This window comes from Lepisosteus oculatus, chromosome 11 (genome assembly GCF_040954835.1).
Source record: "Lepisosteus oculatus isolate fLepOcu1 chromosome 11, fLepOcu1.hap2, whole genome shotgun sequence".
Lineage (NCBI taxonomy): Eukaryota > Metazoa > Chordata > Actinopteri > Semionotiformes > Lepisosteidae > Lepisosteus > Lepisosteus oculatus.
Genome location: NC_090706.1, coordinates 28,999,614 through 29,019,110, shown reverse-complemented (window position 1 = coordinate 29,019,110; position 19,497 = coordinate 28,999,614). Strand labels below are relative to the sequence as shown.

Genomic DNA, 19,497 nt, shown 5'->3' with positions numbered 1-19,497 from the left:
CATCCATGTTCTAACGGTTTCATCCAATACAGTTGGATGGGTCAAGGGGGAGCTGGAGCCTGCAAGGCGGGATACACCCTGGACAGGGCATCAGACCACCACGGGGCACGCACAGATACAAACACATGCACACACCAGAGCCAATTTTCCCAAAAGCCAATTAACCTACCAGCTTGTCTTGGGACATTGAGAGGAAACTGAAGTACCCGGAGGAAACCCACACGAACACAGGGAGAACATACAAACTCCACACAGATCGCTCCCCAGGTCCAGGCTTGAACACCAGTGCTGTTAGGCAGCAATACTAACCACTGCACTGCCTGGAAGTCTAGTATTTCTTGGCCAAACAGAAGTCGCTGCCCAAGCTTTGCAGGCTGCCTGCTCTTCGAAGACTGAACCATGCTCAGAATGCATGGAACAGGAGTGAGGGACGGGAGCCAGGAACTACTTCAAGGGAAAATGAATGGGATGTTCAAAAATAATTCAGCAGCACTAAGGCTCACCACAAAAACGCCCCCTCTGGCGTGGAGGGCAGGACGCGTGTTCCTAATGTCCCAATCTCCAGGTCCCATTGGCACAGCAGCTGTCAGACTGCAGTCTCTAACCTAAAACCCCTTCCCTCTCCGGTTTCACCTCTTAGAAGAGGGGTTTTGGGGAGTGCTCTCCCCCCAAATTCTCCTAACATTCATGGGCTTTGGTTGCTGATATAACTGGGCCTCAGGGGTTTCAGTGATGTCTCTTACTGAAAGTGTTTAAATATTTCTTGAAAATGTATAATCGCCTGCTATTCCGGCCCTCTATCCACAAATGCCTGGTGTAGAGATTTTCACTCTGACAAACCTGTCCTTTGCAGTCCCAAAGAGCTTTTCGCTAGAGCGAACGACAAGCGTGACCTCCCACAACACAGTTCCCTGGCGCGTCTGCGTTCTGAGAATTTTAACACATCTCACTTGTCTGCTTATCTTGTTAACTGTGAAGCTCTTCTGAAGCACAGACGTGCAATGAGGCTTGAGTGACAGCAGCTGTAAGGCCTTTGTTTATTGTGGACGTGGCATTAATGAGCTGGAGGGCGGAGGGGGGGAGCTATCTGTGGAGGTTTGGAAGCAGAGGGGCAACTAGGGCTCCTTCTATTTACCCCAGGGTAATTAACATGAATAAACAATTGTGCTCTTTCAGAATTCAGTGCTCTGTTAGAGTAAACCCAAGTAATATCGGGTGATATTACTTGTAAATTGAGGGACAGGTGTATTTTTAATTACATACCTATGGAAAGTAGAGTACCCAGTTGCAGAGAGGAGCTCTGCACCCATAAGAAGGAGAACGAGGAATATAGTAATGAGAGACTTATCCTACCCTTTGAAATGCCATGACTTCCCCGACCCTTTGACACGTCATGACTGGAAGACAGCAGCATCCCTTATGGAGTCCGCAAGCGCTTGGGAAGCCACGGGGGAGGGAAGAGGGCAAGTCCGGCCCCAGGACATGCCCCACTGCTTGGAGGATCCTGGTCGCAGTCGGTCACAGTTGGCCAGTATTACAGTCGGCTAGCAGCACTGTCAGCTAGTGCCACAGCTGGCCGGTACCACAGTTGCTTTACAAACAGGTGGTCAGTGTCACAGTCAGCTAACGGTCCCTCAGCTAACACAGTCGGCCAGCATCACAGCCGGCCAATGTCGCACTTGGCCAGTCACAGTCGGCTAGCACCACAATCAGCCGGTGTCACGGTCCGCCAGTGACACAGCTACACAGCTATCTAGCAACAGGTGGCCACTGTCAGTTGCCTAGCGACACATTGCCTTATAATGTGACCCAGTCAAGAACTGATCCCTTCTAGTGTTACGGGGATCACGATGTCGTAGTGCCACCCCAGCTCCCATTTCAAACTCTGAGCAACTAGCCATTCCCAGAGGGGTCTACAGTTCAATGCACTTTTGCCAGTGCAGAAACACAGGACCTATATCTCCTGCCATTGGAAATCCTCTGGGTTTCCATGCTTCAATGTCAATTTAAAAAAGGCTTTAAAAAAGGGTCCTCAGCAGAGGCCACTTGAGTTCCAAACCGACAGCACTGATTACGCTCCAAAAGCTGAACAGTTCTAGACTAGTCTTCTTCCATCAGAGTGTCCTCAAACCTCACTGTGGAAAAAAAAAAAACTCACCCTGCATCAAGGTAGAAAACTCCCTTTGGTTCAACATCCTCTAGTGACACAAACTTCAAGGTACCAGGGCTGATTTGCTTGAGATATTTTTGGCGCCAGGTTTCTACGTGCAGTAGAAAAAGAATGAAGAAGGGAACAAAGCCACTGTCTACTGCGACTCGGCTGCACACCCTGCTCGTGCTCAGCACCCGAAGATTAAGTCCAGAACAATGTGAAAATCTTACTCCAGAATCACACCGAGGCCAATGTTCGAACAGGGAGGCCTTTTAAAAAAAAAAAAAAAAAAGGGGAGAAGAAATTCTGTTTGCAGGTGAGAGAATAAACTGTGCCAAGAATTCAAAACCACCAAACGACCCTCTCATCCAGTAACCCTCCATGCATCTAGTGAAGAGCAAAGCCTGCGTCTCCACGCCTCCTCAGATGCAGCTACGCTTTCCGAGCAATCGACCTTCCCCAGGGCAAGCAGGAAGCCTCAACTTTCTCCTCTCAGTTTGCTATGTCTGAAAAGGTGTCACGCCTCATCCAAACTCCCGACTGGGAGCGATTTTAGAACCGTTCGCCCAATGTTAAAAGGCATGGATCGGCTGCAACGAAGGCAGAGCCTTCTATATGCTTCAGATCAACACAGGATAAGTGACCGGGACGCCCAACTGGACTAACGACCATTACCTAAGCAAATGGAGCTTTGTTCATTTATTCCTTCTTCTTTTTCTTAAAAAGAGACCAAAACAGTTGAGGGAATACAGGGGCAGAGGAAGAGGGGGAGGAAAAAAATGACAACTAGGTCAGATTCCTTGTAGTTAACATTTTATTTACATAATCTTTGTACATCAGAAAACATTTACACAAATAATGTCTTAACTTTTTTTTTTCCTTGTTCAATATACAGCATTCTCTGATCTGCAAACAGATAAGGAAGGGAACATAAAAAATACAAAGCCAACCACCATTATAAATAGAATTGATTCTCACTGGGGTTGACAGTCACTCAGTGTGTTTCTACCAGCAAGATGTCCACTCCAGTGGGCCATGGCGAGAGTCTCTTTAAGGAGGAGGGGTGAACCACAGGGGCAGCAGACAGCTTTGTTAACCAGTCCTAGAGCAGGCTGGGGGAGGCTGGGGTCTTGAGGACACAAGCTCTGCATTGCTTTTAGTTGTTCAAAAGACGAAAAATATCACAAGAACACCTTAGGAAGAGTTTAGGAACTAGCTGTTTTTTTTATGTTTCCAAAGGATTCGCCAAGGTCATTTCTTTGCTTTCATCTGCAGAGGATATACAGTAAATGGATGCCTGCAGTCTTAACAGATGAATGATACCTGCCTAACCCCGCCACCCCCACCCCCGCTGTGAAAACATGATTAGATAGTTGTCATTCTGCTAAAGACAAAAATAATCTCAGCACGTCACCTTGCAGCCATGTCACTTATCAAGTGCCTGTTGTTCCTTCAGAGAGAACACTGGATGCTTTCACACAGCAGGAGAGTTTAAATGAGGATGGCTTGCACACAGCCTCACAGGACCTACCAGGGAAGTGGAAGATTGTTGCAGATACACAACATCTAGGTGGGAGGGGAACGCGTTTTGAGGGAGCGACACTCGTAGCTTGTTTCCGGCCAACACCCCAGGGCACTTCATCGATCTGGCAGTCGATCTGGCCTGAAGAGACCGAAAACCTTCTCATCCAGGACCAACGAGACCACCTGCAGCCAGAGCCCTGCAGAACTGTCCCGCAAGTCAGCGCGGCGGACTCTGATCTTGAATTAGCACCGATGCCGGAGTGGTCAGAGGACAGGCTGAGAAAGCTGATGCTTGGAGATTAACAGGAACATACAGAACCCCCCACATCCCGAGTGCACTAAAAAAAGCTCTGATTCTAACTGGCTACTCCAAAGCAGTACTGAAATAATCAACAGGGACTCCTATTTCAATACCCCTAACGGACAACTAAAGGTAAATAAATTACTTTCAGAAGACTACAGAAAACAGGGTGTAACGTTCCCTCCCCTCCATAGATTTGTAAAAACAGGAAAAAAAATCGGTACTCAAAATTAACTCCAGCATGTGTGAAAATGAAAATCAATTTTAAATGTGCACTGTGTTCTACCAAGCTCAGCTTCTGACAAAAGCCCTCTGTTGCACAAAAGTGACACATTCACCCTTGACAGCAGACACTGTCCCCGACAGTTCCAGCTTAGGCTGCCTCATCACACCTGCTCTCGTTCAGAGGTGCAGGCTGGGGAAGACGTTCAATGCTCGGATCATGACGTGCTGTGCACCGCGCTAGGGAGCGTTACGGCTACCTCTCCCTTAACAGCTGCAATAGGGCCCCTCCCCTCTCCGAATCCAACACACTCAAGCAAGAACACACCCCTGTGAGCAAGAAAAGAGAACTAAGAAAACGAATGTGATAATGAACAATTAACGATAGTAGTGAAAGGCAGAGAAATTGAGAGTAGTTCTTTCAACACCCTACTGTTCAATCTGAGATGTCAACAGGTTTGTAGGTGCTGCAAGAAACGTGGGATGCGATAAATATGATCAGAAAAATCACTCCAGCAGCAAAACTGACGTTCCATTCAACACGCAGCCCGATTCTCCGGGAAGAAAGAAGCATCAACAATCGTAGTGTGGTTTGCCTTGGACGGCGTTAATTGCACCATGAAATATTGCAGCAATGAAAAGAAAGGAAATATAAAGAGTGAAAAGAACCACTCCTGATTTTTGTTGACAAGATACGGTTGTTTAAAAAATAAATTACTTTTAGGGATCTTGGTGCCAGACAGAACACGGCACAGCAGCAGTTCTGAGGCCCCAAACCAACGGAGGCTCATGGTTTAGAGAAGAGTGCCCTGTTTTCGCACCATGTCGCAGAGATTTCACTTTGCTTTTGAGCCCGTAATGCATTCTCCTTAATTCGGGGGGGACACACCTTCATCAGGGAGGTAAAAACGCAGATGACTCAGGTATGGCCAGGACATTTGGTCACACGCATGGCGTAACTACCCCAGGATGTCATGTCACACGCATGACATAACCACTCCAAGAGACAGCTGCTCTCCCTCTGTGGAAGTGCAGAGGAGGGGAAACAGCATGTTATGAGGCTGACAGAGAGAGGGAGGGAGAGCTCAGGGCTCACAAAGCACTCAAGCCGGATGTGCAGGTCAAGCCTGACCTTCCCCACTCATTTATCCTCTTCAGGGATCAGAGGAAAGCTGAAGGGGGCCCGAGGTGACTCTGGCTTAAGGGCTGAGCTATCTGGGCAGATCGCACTGGTGAGCGGGGACGTCAGTGCCACACTACTACTGATCCCCCTTTTCACCACCGCAGCACAAACCTTCGGCAACCCACCCTCACCACTGCTTCTCTAACCTCCAGCCTTCTCATTATGGATGAGTCAAAAAAACAGAGCTATCGTTCTGGCAGCAGCATGTTGCAGTTAGTTTCAATGACTCCCCTAAGTAACACCGATTGCCGCATTTATGCTAATTACGGCCCTGTCCCAGAATCTGGGCAGTTTGTTCTAACGGCATCCAGCTTACCTGATACCTGGAACAGCAGTAAATGTCAGCTACCTCCTCTACAAACACCACAAATTCTTAAAATACTGAGATACAAAAAACTCCTTTCAAGAAGCATCAACAGTCAATTTTCTGCAAGACAAGGAGTTCTGCGCTCTACCTGCCATTATTAAATAACCATAATGTAGGACACACTGCAAACAACATGAGAGCCCATCTCACGTGGAAAATCTGAGTCTTCGTTTTTTTCCTGGCTGGCTGAGCAAACGCTCTAGGATATAACTGAAGGATTTTTTTATGCTGCTGTCTAATCCAATCACTGGGAGTCAGAGGAGCCAGCTTAGGGCATTTGGACACGTGTTTTGTGGACAGGCGTTCAGACTGCCAAACTGCAGCCTTACTGAAGCACCAGTCATAAGCTAGCCCCGGCTTCTCTCCTCTCCTAGTTCAATCCCTCGCACATTCTGCACCTCAGGCCACAGAGTGACTCTGTGGCTGTATTATTTGGCGCTCTGGACTCCGGATCAAGCAGTCTAGAGTTTAAATCTTAGGTGGTGCGAACGTGGAACAAGCCGCCCAGCCATGGTGTTGAAGCCGATACCCTGGCTTCTTTCAGGAAACAGCTGGATAAGATCCTTGGACCAAACAGCTCTTAGCAGCCAAACAGGCCAGATGACAGGCCTGTCACCTGTAACTGTTCTGCAGGTCATCTTATTCTCTAAACTGTCCCTCAACTACCTGTATCAGAGACTCCCTTCATCAGTAACTACATCATGCATACTTATTCCTAATCACACCAATTTTTAATTCGATTTAGAGTAGGCCTGGTCTATGTGTTAACTACAGTAGCGATCCAGCCTACTTAAAATAATTCTCAATATAATCTGGATCTATGGAACCACTTGTGAGGGTCTAGCTGATCAAGATCACAACAGAGCAGAAGCTTTGCTTGATGTAGAGACGGTCAATCTGTACTTGATGAAGCATGTGGGCACTCTCTTAACTAACCCGACAAGCATCTTTTCATTGAGGCTCTCATTTTTTATAAAAGCTAGAAGGTGGCCCCCAACGGTCGCAGAATTGCGGTCCCTACGAGGGATCCGGAAAGAGCTCTGGAACTGAGGCACGAAAAAAACACCCATCTATCCATCCGCTAACCGTTTTATCCAGTGCAGGGTCACAGGGGAGCCGGAGCTTAACCCAGCAACGGCATGCAAGGCAGGATACATCCCGGATGATGCCAATCCATCACAGGGCACAGAAAGACACCGACCAGGACCTATTTTTCCCCCAGGAGCCAGTTAATCTACCAGTATGTCACGGACAGTAGGAGGAAACGGGGGCACCAGAAGGAATCCCACGCCAGCATAGGGAGGACATGCAAACTCCTCACGTATAGTATTCCTGGAATTGAACCCAGGGTGAAATGCTAACCACTACTTGAGAAAAATGATCTACTACACTGATAATGAACTAATCCAATTATTTTCACCAATCAATGTAACATTTTTGGATGCCCTGCCTTGATTTTCCTTTGGATACTACTTTTACACCTTAGTTAAGATATTGCTCCATTAAGCTGTTTACAGACAGCGGTTAAATTATGTTTTAACCCTAAATGAATTAATTATACAGAGAAACTCTACTTATATGCAAACGGACTGAATGCTACTTCAGCTATGTCCACTGGAAGCTGAGGAACAGAAGTCACCCTGGTCCTGCAGAGCCACAGACCAGCAGCTTTTCCAGACCGCTCGTGAAACATCAACTCAGAAAGACGGGGGACACAAGCGAGTCTCCATCACTTGATTTGGCTCAATTATGTCAGGAAAGGCCAACTGCGGTCCCAGAGAGCTATGGGGTGTCAATATCTTCGTTTGAAACCATCTCTTAGAGCTCACCTTCTTAGAAAGCGCCCCAGGTGTGTGTAAAAATGGCTGAAGCACACAACTGGATGGACAGCGGCTCTCCGGGACCACAGCTGGGCACCACTGGGCTGCGGGACTTGGAACCAGCCAGCATGTGGAGTTTAAAGACACACGCCAGGAGGGCAAACCGAAAGCGCGATCATTCAGGAGCTTCGCAACGAGAGACGCCAAGGCGCAACACCGCTTGAACGGAGGGGACTTGACAAAGACAAGCGAATCTCACTTCACAACAAACGGGACCTCCTGCACCCCTGTCTGCAACCGCTAGCAAAAATGCTGCTGTCTTCACTAGGTCCAAGGTCCCAGTTTCAGGTCTCGAGGGCATGTAGCCCCTGTTCCCTTCTAATTCTGGTTCAGGACAGCTACCCTGTGACCCGCATCCACACTGCTCTTCACTATTCTAGCAAACACAGCTGAACACAGCGCTGCTTGGTCTGCAGTCAGGCGTCACTTAAAAACAGAAGAGGGGTTATGAGACGAGGAGGCCACCTGCCCACCTATCCAACTTGGTCATTAGCTGTTCAGTCCTCCAGCTGCTTCTTGAAAGAAGCCAGGGTTAAGGCTTCAACAACATGGCTGGGCAGCGTGTTCCATACACCCACCACTCTTTGGGTAACGGAGTGTCTACTGTTCTCGGTTTTAAATGCATTTCCCCTTCCTCTCCTCGGGACAAGCTCTTCAAGGTTAACAGACACACTAAAAAAAGGTTTTGAGAGGAGCCAATCATTCCCTGCAGTACATTTTCAAAGGGAGCATTACAATTATTCTAAGCGCATACAAATTGCAAGTCAGGTTACATATAATAACGCATTTGCCAAGACCAAAAGTATACGCTCTACAATTAGCCTGAAAAACTGTTTTTGTGAGAAAACAAACTGAGGGGAAAACGGATGATTTTGTCCCAGAATCTAGTGTTTTAATATCTTTTACTGTCCTGTTGGGGGTAAACACCCCCTCTAAAGAAGAGTGACCTTTAAAGAAACACAAGGCCTCAAAAGCACATCCCAATTTGTCAGAGAAGACGCATAAAACATGTTCTTTGTGTGTCCACTCCACTAACTTGTTAGTGTAAGCCTTCCCATTCAATCACTTCCCTAAATACACAAAACATCTGGTCACCCAACCTTCTGTAACAAAAAAACCAAGCTGCCACTGTGTGCAAGGATCACTGTAGAAATTCACAAATCCGAGCAGCACTCTGGTCATCCTGACATTACACCGCTGGGTCCTATCACTGGGCGTCCAGTGTCCTCAACTGCTGACCTTTGATTCAAACTTTTTCTCCCCCATGTCATGCTCTACCCTAAAAAGTGCCATCTACTGGTCAGCGATACAAAATCAAGGGAATGAGGGGGTACCCTCTCCCCCCAGCTCGCACAGACCTTGCATCTGCTATTCTCCCAGGGGTTCAAACAGACCAGGGAGGAGCTTAGGGGGGGATTCAGCCCAAAATCTACCCATACCGCAGAAGCCCCCTGGTTGAAACCGAAGCAGGTGCTTCAGAAACTGGGGTAGGAAATGAGAAAGGAGGTGGCCCTTCATTGACGCAGGAGCATGCATGACGTAAATGGGCTGATTGATCTGCTTAATTAGTGTTTGTTAATGCACCGGACTGACGGTTTAAAGTGGTCTTTAAAGGCCGGCACTCCACAGCTACGCAGGAGCTGTCGGGCAGGCCTCTGGTGACGGTCAAGTACACCAGCGCTCCCCAAAAGATAAAAGGGGGTCTGTCTGCTCTACGGGCCTGTGTAGTGTACAATTTCTGGTCGGCAGATACATACCGAAAAATAGGAAATTCAAAAAAGAATTAAAATAGTCATTCTAAGAACAAGAGAGTGATAGATAGCTACCCCCCTACTCCCCAGTGTATCTCCCTCCCCTAAAATTAATGCACCTGTGACACGGATAAGACCCCCCAAAGAAATCGTAACCGGTGTTTAATGGGAAATTCTGTCTGATGCAAGCTTTGAAATGCGCACAGCTCTTGAAAAGTCCTGGGCAATGACGCAATCATCCTGGATAAACCGGTGCTGAACGTCACACTATCAGGTGATAAAGAAAATCTGAGCACCCTGCTGCACCATATCCGGGACTTAAAGTCTCTTTAAAAACTCCCAACGGTATTGAAAGGGTTCCAGTCCTTCTCCCTGCTCTCGGCCATCAGAGCAGAGCCTTACTTTAGACACACTGGGGCTCCTACGCACCTCCCTGCAGACAGACCAGCTCCGCACCGCCAATTCAGGGAGAGGGAACCCGTACAGAAGAAGCTTTCAGGAGAGGAAAAACGCACAATCTGAAACCCACTGCCTGACACGCCCACCCCGCAGATCAGTCGGGCCTCCTCTAGGACCTATGCTTCCGGGAACATCTGTTTCCCCCTTCGGGAACTCGGAACTCGTCCTGTCGCACCCCCGAGAGTCGCCAGCGGGTGGACTCACAGACCTGAGAGAGGCGTGGTCGGCCAGCGCCTTTACTGTAAGTCCGAGCCGGGCCAGTGGCTGGGGCAAGGGGCCGACTCGCTCCGAGAAAGCTGGAGTGTCGGGCTTTTTTTTTTTTTAGCACCACGTCTCAAAATTGGGGGGGGGGTGGGGGGGGAACGGATAACACAACTGGGGTGCCCCGCCCATCCACCTGACCATCTGGAGATCATTGCTGTATCCTCCACCCCCCAACTCTCTCGTCGCCCCCGACTCTCAGAACCCCCACCACTGTGGTGGTGGTGGGGGGAAATAAAACTAAAAACAAAAGACGAGGGGGGCTGCAGAGGGGCTGGCACTCGTCGGGGGGAGAGCATGTGCTTTTTGCCTACCTTTCCGAGCCCGCGCCCCCCCCCCCGCCCCGCCCCCCCGGCCCGCTCACGTCTCGAACTGCGTCAGCAGGGCCCGCACCTCGGGGGTGAGCTGTTTGGCAGCCTTGGCCGCCTCGGTGATGGCTTTACGGTACAGCCCCTTCCTCTTCTTGTTAAAGCGCGACTGGAAGTTTTCGAGGAAGGGGGAGAGCTGAGAAAGTGCCAGGAAAGAGGTGGTGGGCGACCCGAACCAGGAAATCCGGGCCTCCTGCCGCACCAGGAGCCCGTTATCTTTGCGGCTCACGGTTATGGCCAGGATGCGCGCCGGCCACCAGGGGAAGCCGTAAATTTTGGCCCAGACGATGTCCCCTACGCATATGGTCCTGCCGTCCGGGGTCACGCACTTCGAGACGTTTTTGGAAAAGACCGTCGCTTTCAGGGAATTGCTGAGCTTTTTGTCCTCCTTGGAGGCCGAAGAGGAGGAGCAAGTGGAGGAGGAGGAGGAGGAGGAGGAGGTGGTGTTGGGGGCGGTGGAGGAGGTGCTGGGCGCGGAGGGGGCGTGGAACACCCCAGGCGGGGGGAAGTCAAAGGTTTCGGTGGAGCTGCACTCCGAGTTGGAGGACTTAAGGTCGTCGGCGCTGTCGACGCTGCACACGGACGCGTCGGACGAGTCCGGCTTGCCCGGGGTCAGCGCCACGAAGGCCGGGAGGTCGGCCGCCTTGCCCCCCCGCCTCTCGCGCCTGTCCCCCCCCCGCTCCTCGGGAGCCACCGTGTCCTTGTTCTCCTCGGCCGGCTCGGGATGGGGCAGGGGCAGGGGCTCGGGCTCGGACTGGGGCCGGGGGTCCGTTCTGGGCTGGGGCTCGGGCCCCCGGGCCGGGCCCTGGCTTTCGGAGGAGGCGCCGGCCTCGCCCGCCGGGACGAGGGAGGAGGAGGAGCGAGTGGAGGGGCAGCGGGGGACCGGCTGGGCCGCCTTGGGCGCCCCTCTACAGCCGCCGCCCTGCACTCTCTCCAGGGCCGGCTTACAAGAGGAAGAGTCGTTCTCTTCGTTACGGTACCTTTGGGGCTTGAGGCGGATCCGGGGCGGCAGGGGGGCGGCGTTCCCCGCGCCGCCGCCGCCCCCCCCGCTGATCTGGTGCAGCCGCCGGGTGAAGTGCACCTTCGGGAGGGCGTCCTGCCGGGGCGCGGCCGTCTTGGCGCCGGCCGCGGCGATGCTGGCGTTGGCCCGGCCGCCGGGCAGCTCCCGCTGCCTCTTCTGCGCCTTGGCCATCTTGAGCACCTCCCGGGCCTTGGAGTGGTCCACGTTCTTGCTCTGCAGAACCTTCTTGGTGCTGAGCTGGACCCGGGAGGAGGCGGCGGCGGCGGCGGCCGTCGTCGTCGTCGTCGCGGGCCCCACCTTGACCACCCTGTTCCCCCCGGCGCCCCGGGCCTGGGCCACCACGTGCGCCTGCCGCCTGGAGCCCTCCGCCGCGCGGCCCCTCTCCTCGGCCCGCGGCTCGGTGCGCGGCCTCTTGCCGACGGCCGGGGCGCTCTCGCCGCGCCGCCGCTTGGCCTCCTCGCCCCGGCACTCGGCCCCGGGGCCCCGGCGCGCCTCCCGCTTCTCGCCCGCCACGGCGCCCTTGCACTTGTCGCACAGGACCTGGCGCGGCCGCAGCTTGATGGCGTTCATGATGGACGTGGGCTCCTCGCGGTACAGCTTGCGCTTCGGCCGCTTGATCTTGCGGGGCGGGGGCTGAGGTATCGGCTGGTTGTACGTGTCCCTGATAAACAAAGGCGGGGGGTAAGGGGCCCCCTCCTGGAACAGGGGAGGGGGCTTTGAGGTCCACAGGCTGGGGTGCGGCGCGGCGGGGGCGGCGGGGGGCTCCTGGGAGGGGCCGTCCTGTGTGTCCGGAGCCTCCGGCTGGAATGGTTCCGTCTTTAGCTGCATAGGTTCGGGTTTATCCCGGTAATCCCTCTTGGGGAACACGGTGACCGGAATTCCATAGGGTCCGAACCTGGAAGGGAGAAGACGGGGCATGAATAAAGCACAAGGTCAACACCACCAACAAGAGGAAAGAGGAGGCGGAGAGACGACACTCCCACTGCTCAAGACCACACGTGCCCACCAGCGGACGGCCACTGCCGATGTCACGACGGGCTCGGCTCCTTGTTCCACAGCTCTAAAAGCGGCGAGGGGACCCTCTCGCAAGGGGGCATCACCTCAAACAAACCGCAGACAAAGGCGCGAACAGAACGAGCTGCAAGATCCTTCTAACAAACCTCCGACCACTGAAGCCCATATCGGAAACACGCTGTGTGCATGTATGTACTGCAACAGGAAAGGTAGCTGTGAGGGGAGCCTGCATGGTCTAGAAGACTATATATCAAAGGGCTAACGGGTTAATTAGGATCGTTGGAGAGATCGGGGAAAACGTGCTCTTTACTCACATGCGCACATACGCATGCGAGAGCTGAGCATTGCCCTACTGCAATATCTACAGTGTATACTGACAGGCTACTTTCCAAAACTGAAGACGTTGTGTTCCCTGCGCTGGCAGCCCCCTCGCCAGCCGGCTGCCCTCTGCTACACTCCCGTCACTCCAATCCCCTCTCTTCCTGACAGAAGCGCTCCCTGCTCTTTCCGGAAGCAGTGGCCTGTGACCCCCGACACTGCTGCTCGCGGGGCAAGTCTCCTGTCTTGGATGGGTTTCAGAGATGACTGAGGATATCTTGGGAAATCTGGTGCAGTCTGTTTTGTAAAATACTGCCTGTGCATGGTGTGCAAAACCTGAGAACGCTGTCTGAAGGATCTCTCCTCTCTGTGTGCCTCTCCAGTGGGCACATGTGATACATCGGTTTAGAACCGAGAGCTGACTTCTTTGAGAATCATTTTTTTTTACTGGTGAACTATATGCACTTTTAATAGTAACAAAAAATATTGACAAAACTCATCCTCAGAGAATCCACCTTTACTTAAAACATACTTAGCTCCTTCTTTAATGCCTTGCTGCAGGTCCGCTGCAGGACGAGAGTCCAGGGACACCCAGCAGTCTCAGCCATTGCTGCAGGCCCTCTGATCTTGGAGGACTGCACCGTGAACGAGCCGCGTGCCACTTTCGATCTCACTGCCACGCCTCGAGCTGCGCACAGGAAAACGAGCCGACAGCCCTGCCTCCGGGGCGAGGTCAGAAACAGGCCCGTTTTTAACGCCACACAGCGCCGCCACCGGCCAATCATCGTCCGGGCCGCCGCTCAGCCTCCTCTCCTTGAAGTTGACCTCCTGACCTCGGCTCCTGTTCTCCACAACGACCTTCCAGAGGGGACTTTATCTAGGGATTGGGAACGGGACGTCCGGTTCTGAATCATCCCGAGACAGTAGGGGGACAGAGCACCTTCCAACTAGCCAGCTTCCAAGAAGGACGCCACTGCAGGAGCCTGTCCTTTCCTGAAATACCTGCGCACTTTCTAGAGCCGCAACCATCATCGGCCAACTAACTCAGCAGCTCCCAAGAGCTTCCGGTATCATTCAAAAGAAAAGGAGAAAACTATTTTCCTTTGACAGCCTTAACAGATATACAAAAATTGTGTGGGGAAAAAAAAAAAGGCCAGTTATTTTTCCAACAAAACACGTGCTGCGTCCCAGGAGAACTCCTTCCTCAGTGACTGAGCTGCACGGGGGCTGACACTACAGCTGTGTTACTGAGCTCATTCACGGCAATGAAAATCAGCTGCGCCTGCAACTATCTAGCTCCTGCTTGTTATTCACCGACTTGATCCAACCTGGGAGGCTGACACCCCCCTCGAGCTAAACAGATTTGGAGATGATGAAATCCCAAGCAACTGGCTGCCGTTAATTAGCTCGGATCTCCAACGGGTCTCTGCTTGGCCTTGAGAGTTTATCAGCTTTAACAGGGTTGACGGCGAGTGTGTGGTCACATGTCTGCCCAGCTGGAACAGGCACACGACAGAGAAACCCAGGGAAACCCTTCGGGGGGAGACAGATCTGCCCCATAGGGAACCCTACAGGTCGGGGCCAGTTGTGTAATGGTGGCACGCTCAATCGACAAGGCTGGCCGTATGCTGCTGCTGCTGCTGCTGGGGTGATCCTAACATTTGTTGGTCTACGTCAGCTCCCTGCACACCCCGCTCACCCTCGTCACCAAGCCCCTGTACTCCCTCACTCCCCACCACGCCCCGCCCCCTCAACGCACACCCTCACTCCCCACCACGCCCCCTCACTGTCCTCGAAAAAGCGCTCACAGAAAGTGTAATATGGGCAGGCCTGTTCTTTTTATAAACAGCTTTTAAAAATCTTGATTTTCTAGTAACCTCACTCCAAACAAGTCGGGAGAAGGATTTTCTTGTGGGATTCAAGCGAGGAAGAAATGTCCAGACTTTATCGGACGTGACGGTGGGATTGACAGCCAGGTCATTTCTAACCAGCGACAAGTCCGATGGCGAAGATTTGTTATTGTCGGACCCATCGGAGGAGGAAGTTGCTGCCCATTCTTTTCCACATGACCACTTCCCACTGCTTATACTAAAACAAGCTCATAATGCAAACAAAGCTTGCCATGAACAGCAAAAAAAAAACGATTTTCCTCCTATGCATGTGAAAATTTGTATGTTAACTACCCCGTTTTCACAGGTAAACTTGTCTGCCTTGAGACAGAGAAAAATACGCATTTCTTCTATATATACACACCACAAGCCACTGTGCCAAAATCATTACAATTATGGATATAGATAATTAAGAAATTAAAGACGGAATATGAACAGAATGTTGGTACAGAACACTTCTAAATTTATCAAAATACAGAAGACTAATAAATCACTATTAACGAGTGAAAACTAGATGCAGAACAGTGTGGAAGACTGCATTCACACTCAAAAAGACAAGCGACACGCATGATGAATCCAGCATCTGCTGATGCATTTCCATGGTAAAAATACAGAAAAGGCAAACACTATAGTTAACTCAGCTGTCATCGTCTCTTATTACCCCCTAAAGGTTTTCATCTCGCATCACTTGAGCTGTCAGCCACTGGCTCGGTCAGAGCAGCCCCAGGATTGGAAAGAATTCAGAGGTAAAAGCTTAAGTAATTGAGGTCTAGGGTTTGTGGTTTTGACCACACACACACACAAAGCAGCCAGCTGCAGGAAACGTGCTGATCTCTCCCACAGCAGTCACATCCTGCAGACTGAGAGCTCTTGCTGCAGCCCATCTGAAAAACCTCTGGCTGCTTTTGAGACTTTGGGGGGGTCCAGTCTGGCATACGCCTGGCACACGCCACCGGGGAAGGCGCCCTGGCGAAGAGAGGCCGGACACGGGATGCAAGGAAGAGAGGGGAGGCGGGGGGTGGGGGACGGGGGCTCACAGTTCTGCTGAAAGCCGTGCCCCAGGGAAAACTTGTGCCCGAAGCCAGCCTGCTGAGCCCACAGCAATGCTGCTTCAAGATATACCACACACACACACGGGAGTGCACTTTGTTCTTTGGGGAAAAAAAACACTGCACACAAGAACAGTTGTGCACATATAATAAGCAGAATCAGAGACTGGAATGTCTGCAGCAAAAACCTGCGGTGCCGACCGGCTGCCAGCGAACACACTGGGAAACAATCGACGAGGGTAGGGTGGCCATGTTTCGGGGAGCAGCGACGCGCGACGGAAGTCCAGGCAGGACCAAGATGCATGGGGAACATGGTCATCGGGCACAACCACAGAGGCACCGTGTGACCCCTGTCCACTGCCCACAACGGCCTGCACGCATCCCCAAGGCGGACGCCGGTGATGTCACCCCAGATTTCACTGCCCTAGGGTCAAAATGTTCAACACTATGACCTGGACAGACCAACCAGCTTTATAGACACATGGAGGGGACAAACAAACAAAACAGAAACACCAGGGAAGATGAACAACATCACTGTGACCCCCCTCTGGGCAACGCGGCAGCGCAGTCGTTAGCACTGCTGCCGCTCAGTGTTGGGGTCCTGGGTTCAATGAACTGTCTCTTCCACTCCAGTTCATTGTAGGGCCGACGGTCCCAAAAGCCAGTTAACCTACCAGTACGTTTTTGGATTATTGAGAGAAACCGGGAGGAAAAAACGTTTATCCCGCCCTGCGCCCGGTGCTTCCCAGGATAGTCTTCGGGCCGCCATGAGACTGACTAGGATCAGCGGTTATTGAAAGTGATGCGATGATCCTGCGATGACTGCAGCCCAGACTTTCACCAGTCCCGCCTCACCCATCTGTAGGAACCCACTGTGCTCGAAGAGGTGGTGGAATAACAGCTGACTGTTTTATATAGCACCTTGAAAAGCAATCCTAATGTGCTCGAAGTGCACTGGAGTCATCACGCTGACAGCATCACCCCCCCCACGAGAAATCGGTGCACCAGGTGAGCAGCAATCTGCAGCCTTTCTGTTTGTCCTTGAAAGCCCAGATCACCGAGACGCACTTAGAGCAGCACAGCAAACTCTCACTCCCAATACAAGCACGACAGCACCCCGGTATTCCTTGTGTGCGAGAGCACTTCTGCAACAGTAAGACATCAGCATGCCTGCTGCTCGCCGTCTTTCACCTGCAGCGACGCCAACTCCCTCGTTTCCAGACAGGCCAGTTGCACCCGCCAGCTCCAAATAAAGCGAAGCACGCCAGACGCTCTTTACCGCCTAACTGCCTTCAGGTTCAGGGAGCAGAGCGCGCACCCCCGCTCTCGGACAGAGGGAGACCCCGAGAGAAGCGGGAACGAGACGCGACTTAAGTCAAGGGCAGGGCGGGGCGATCGCCAGGGCGCCCTGGTCCGACCGGAACGAGACGGACCACCCCAGGGTGCGGGCGCGGCTCTGCTGGAGCCGCAAACAAACGCCAATCGGCATCCCTGTGGAAGGGGGTGTGCTCAAACTAACCCGATTGATCGTCTCGGTTCTCGAGTTTCACCTCCTGTTCGTTTCCCTAAGGCGATCTGGCAAAAAAAAGCAATGATGACACCTTAACGATCCGCTCCCAAAACGAAATTACTCGGAGTCGAGCCAGATGCTTTACCTGCACAAGAGCTGCAGGCCTCTCGCCCATTGCGCTCCCAAAAGATTTAAAGACAGAGCGCAGGGCCTCCACCTTGGGATCTGTACACCAGGCACTCACAGGTCCCTGACTGGACCCTGCTGCCCCAGGCCCACACAAGACTGTGCGGGGACGCCTCTCCGAAGGTACAGAGCAACAGAGATATGGATGTCAGCAGCTCAGGGCTCAGCACAGCATGGCTGCCTCCCCCTTCACCCCGCTGTCTTGTGTGCTTGCCTTTTGTTGTGCTGTGAAGGTCACTCTCTTTCAGCCCATTTTCCTGCAGGCCACAGTGAATACTTCCCGCAAAGGGAATCGTTTCGATCAGCAGCAGCCAAGCATTCACCCGCTGCGCTCGCTGTGTGAGGGAGGAGGACAGCGGTCCTTTTCCACACAGACCTCATGGGGAAAGGGGAAGGACTGTTCCACACAAACGTCAGCCATATGGTGTCCTGATTTGTGTTTACTGCAAGCAAATTAGAAATTGCCAAAAATAAGATGGTTTTGCAGGATTATTTGGCACTATATTCTTGGTCCCACATCCCAGTTAGCCTGGCCCATTGGCCATGGAGCATTTAGTAATATATTTTAAGGAAAGTAGATTTTCTTTCCTCATCACCAGAAAAGGTCATCAGTGACTAATACCCTTTCATGTCCCTGGTATCCCCCCTTTTTATCATTTACACTAACCTACACATGCTCACCCCAACTTGTCACCAGCAGACCAGTACAGCCATCTGGTCACCCTCAGAAGCAGTTGCACGAGAGTCTTTCAGATGCCTCTCCTACGATGCACATGGCTCATGAGTGTGTAAGGCCTGCTTGCAAAAGGCGAGGTGGGGAGGCAAGGAATCTGAAAAGAACTGAGAAGCACAAGCTGGACTCAGCTTCTCCAGACTGGTGCCTGCTGCTAAATCTGACAGCAGCGGGCCTGAGCAGACTGCTCCCACAGATCTCCCGCGCTCTCTTGGCAGGTGACCACCTCAAGAAGCACAGCAGCCCAGATGTTATCCTGCATCCCATATACAGGGTGAAAGATTGTGGTCCTTCCAAACGAAAAAGGAACCCCCTCACCCCTGGCACTAGGGGCTGACAAAAGTGAAGACAGAAAAGTTGAAGACCTTTCTGCAAACTCCTCTCTGCCTGGATTCTGCAGCAATTAAGTTCCAAAGCAAAACTTTCATTCAGACCCGAGTGGAATTCAGTTCTGTATTTTTACGATGAAGCATCACAATAAAAGGGCCTCGCTCCTCCTCAGCATGTGCCCCTGTAAGACAAGGCTCTGCTGCAGGAGACCGCACACAATCCTACACGTCATGATACAAGCATGGCAATGTGGCACCGATTTTAGAGCGATCTCGCATCTTAACTGGAGACGGCGGAGGGTGTCCTTGCCGCGAGAGTCGACTCAGTCGGCCTCGGCCTTGCTGGCCTCGACGCTTCTACCTCCTCCGTCATCCATCAGTGCGCTAATCGCGCCTCCCCGCACCCAGCACCCCTGGACCCGGCAGGGGTGAGCTGATAGACCGGGTGAAGGTCACGGCACACAGCAGCCGGGGAGCCTTCTCAAGCGCACAGCACTTGAAGGACAAACCAAGCAGCGTGAAGGCCCACGGAAAAGCCGGACTGGATTCTTTACATACCATACGGACATGTTGTAAAGGCCCTCGATGCTCTATCCAGAGGATCTCCTTTCTAAAAGGACTCCTAAGATCCCAACAGTATAATCCATGGTGTCTTTATAAAATGTTACACAGGAGAGACCCAGCAGGAGATGCATCCCATGTTTCTCAACATCTGTAAATGGGTGGAGCAGTGGCTCTGTGGCTAAGGATCTGCGCCTGTGCCTGGAAGGTTGCCGGTTGAAGTCCTGCAGCCGGCAGAGCAATCCTACGCCGTTGGGCCCCTGAGCAAGGCCCTTAACCCCAACTGCTCCAGGGGCGCTGTACACTGGCTGACCCTGCGCTCTGACCCCAGGCTCTCTCCCTGTCTGTGTCTGTGTGTCTCATGGAGAGCAAGCTGGGGTATGCGAAAAGACAAATTCCTAATGCATGAAATTGTATAG

General features: G+C 52.2%; 1 protein-coding gene across 1 annotated transcript in view; it reads right to left on the bottom strand.

Annotated features, from left to right (window-relative positions):
* pwwp2a (PWWP domain containing 2A) overlaps positions 1–19,497 on the bottom strand; it is a 35,759-nt gene that overhangs the window by 6,760 nt on the left and 9,502 nt on the right. The window contains exon 2 of the mRNA XM_069196022.1: positions 10,494–12,384. Within this exon, the coding sequence (XP_069052123.1) occupies positions 10,494–12,384 (1,891 nt within the window). The remainder of the gene's footprint in view (positions 1–10,493; positions 12,385–19,497) is intronic.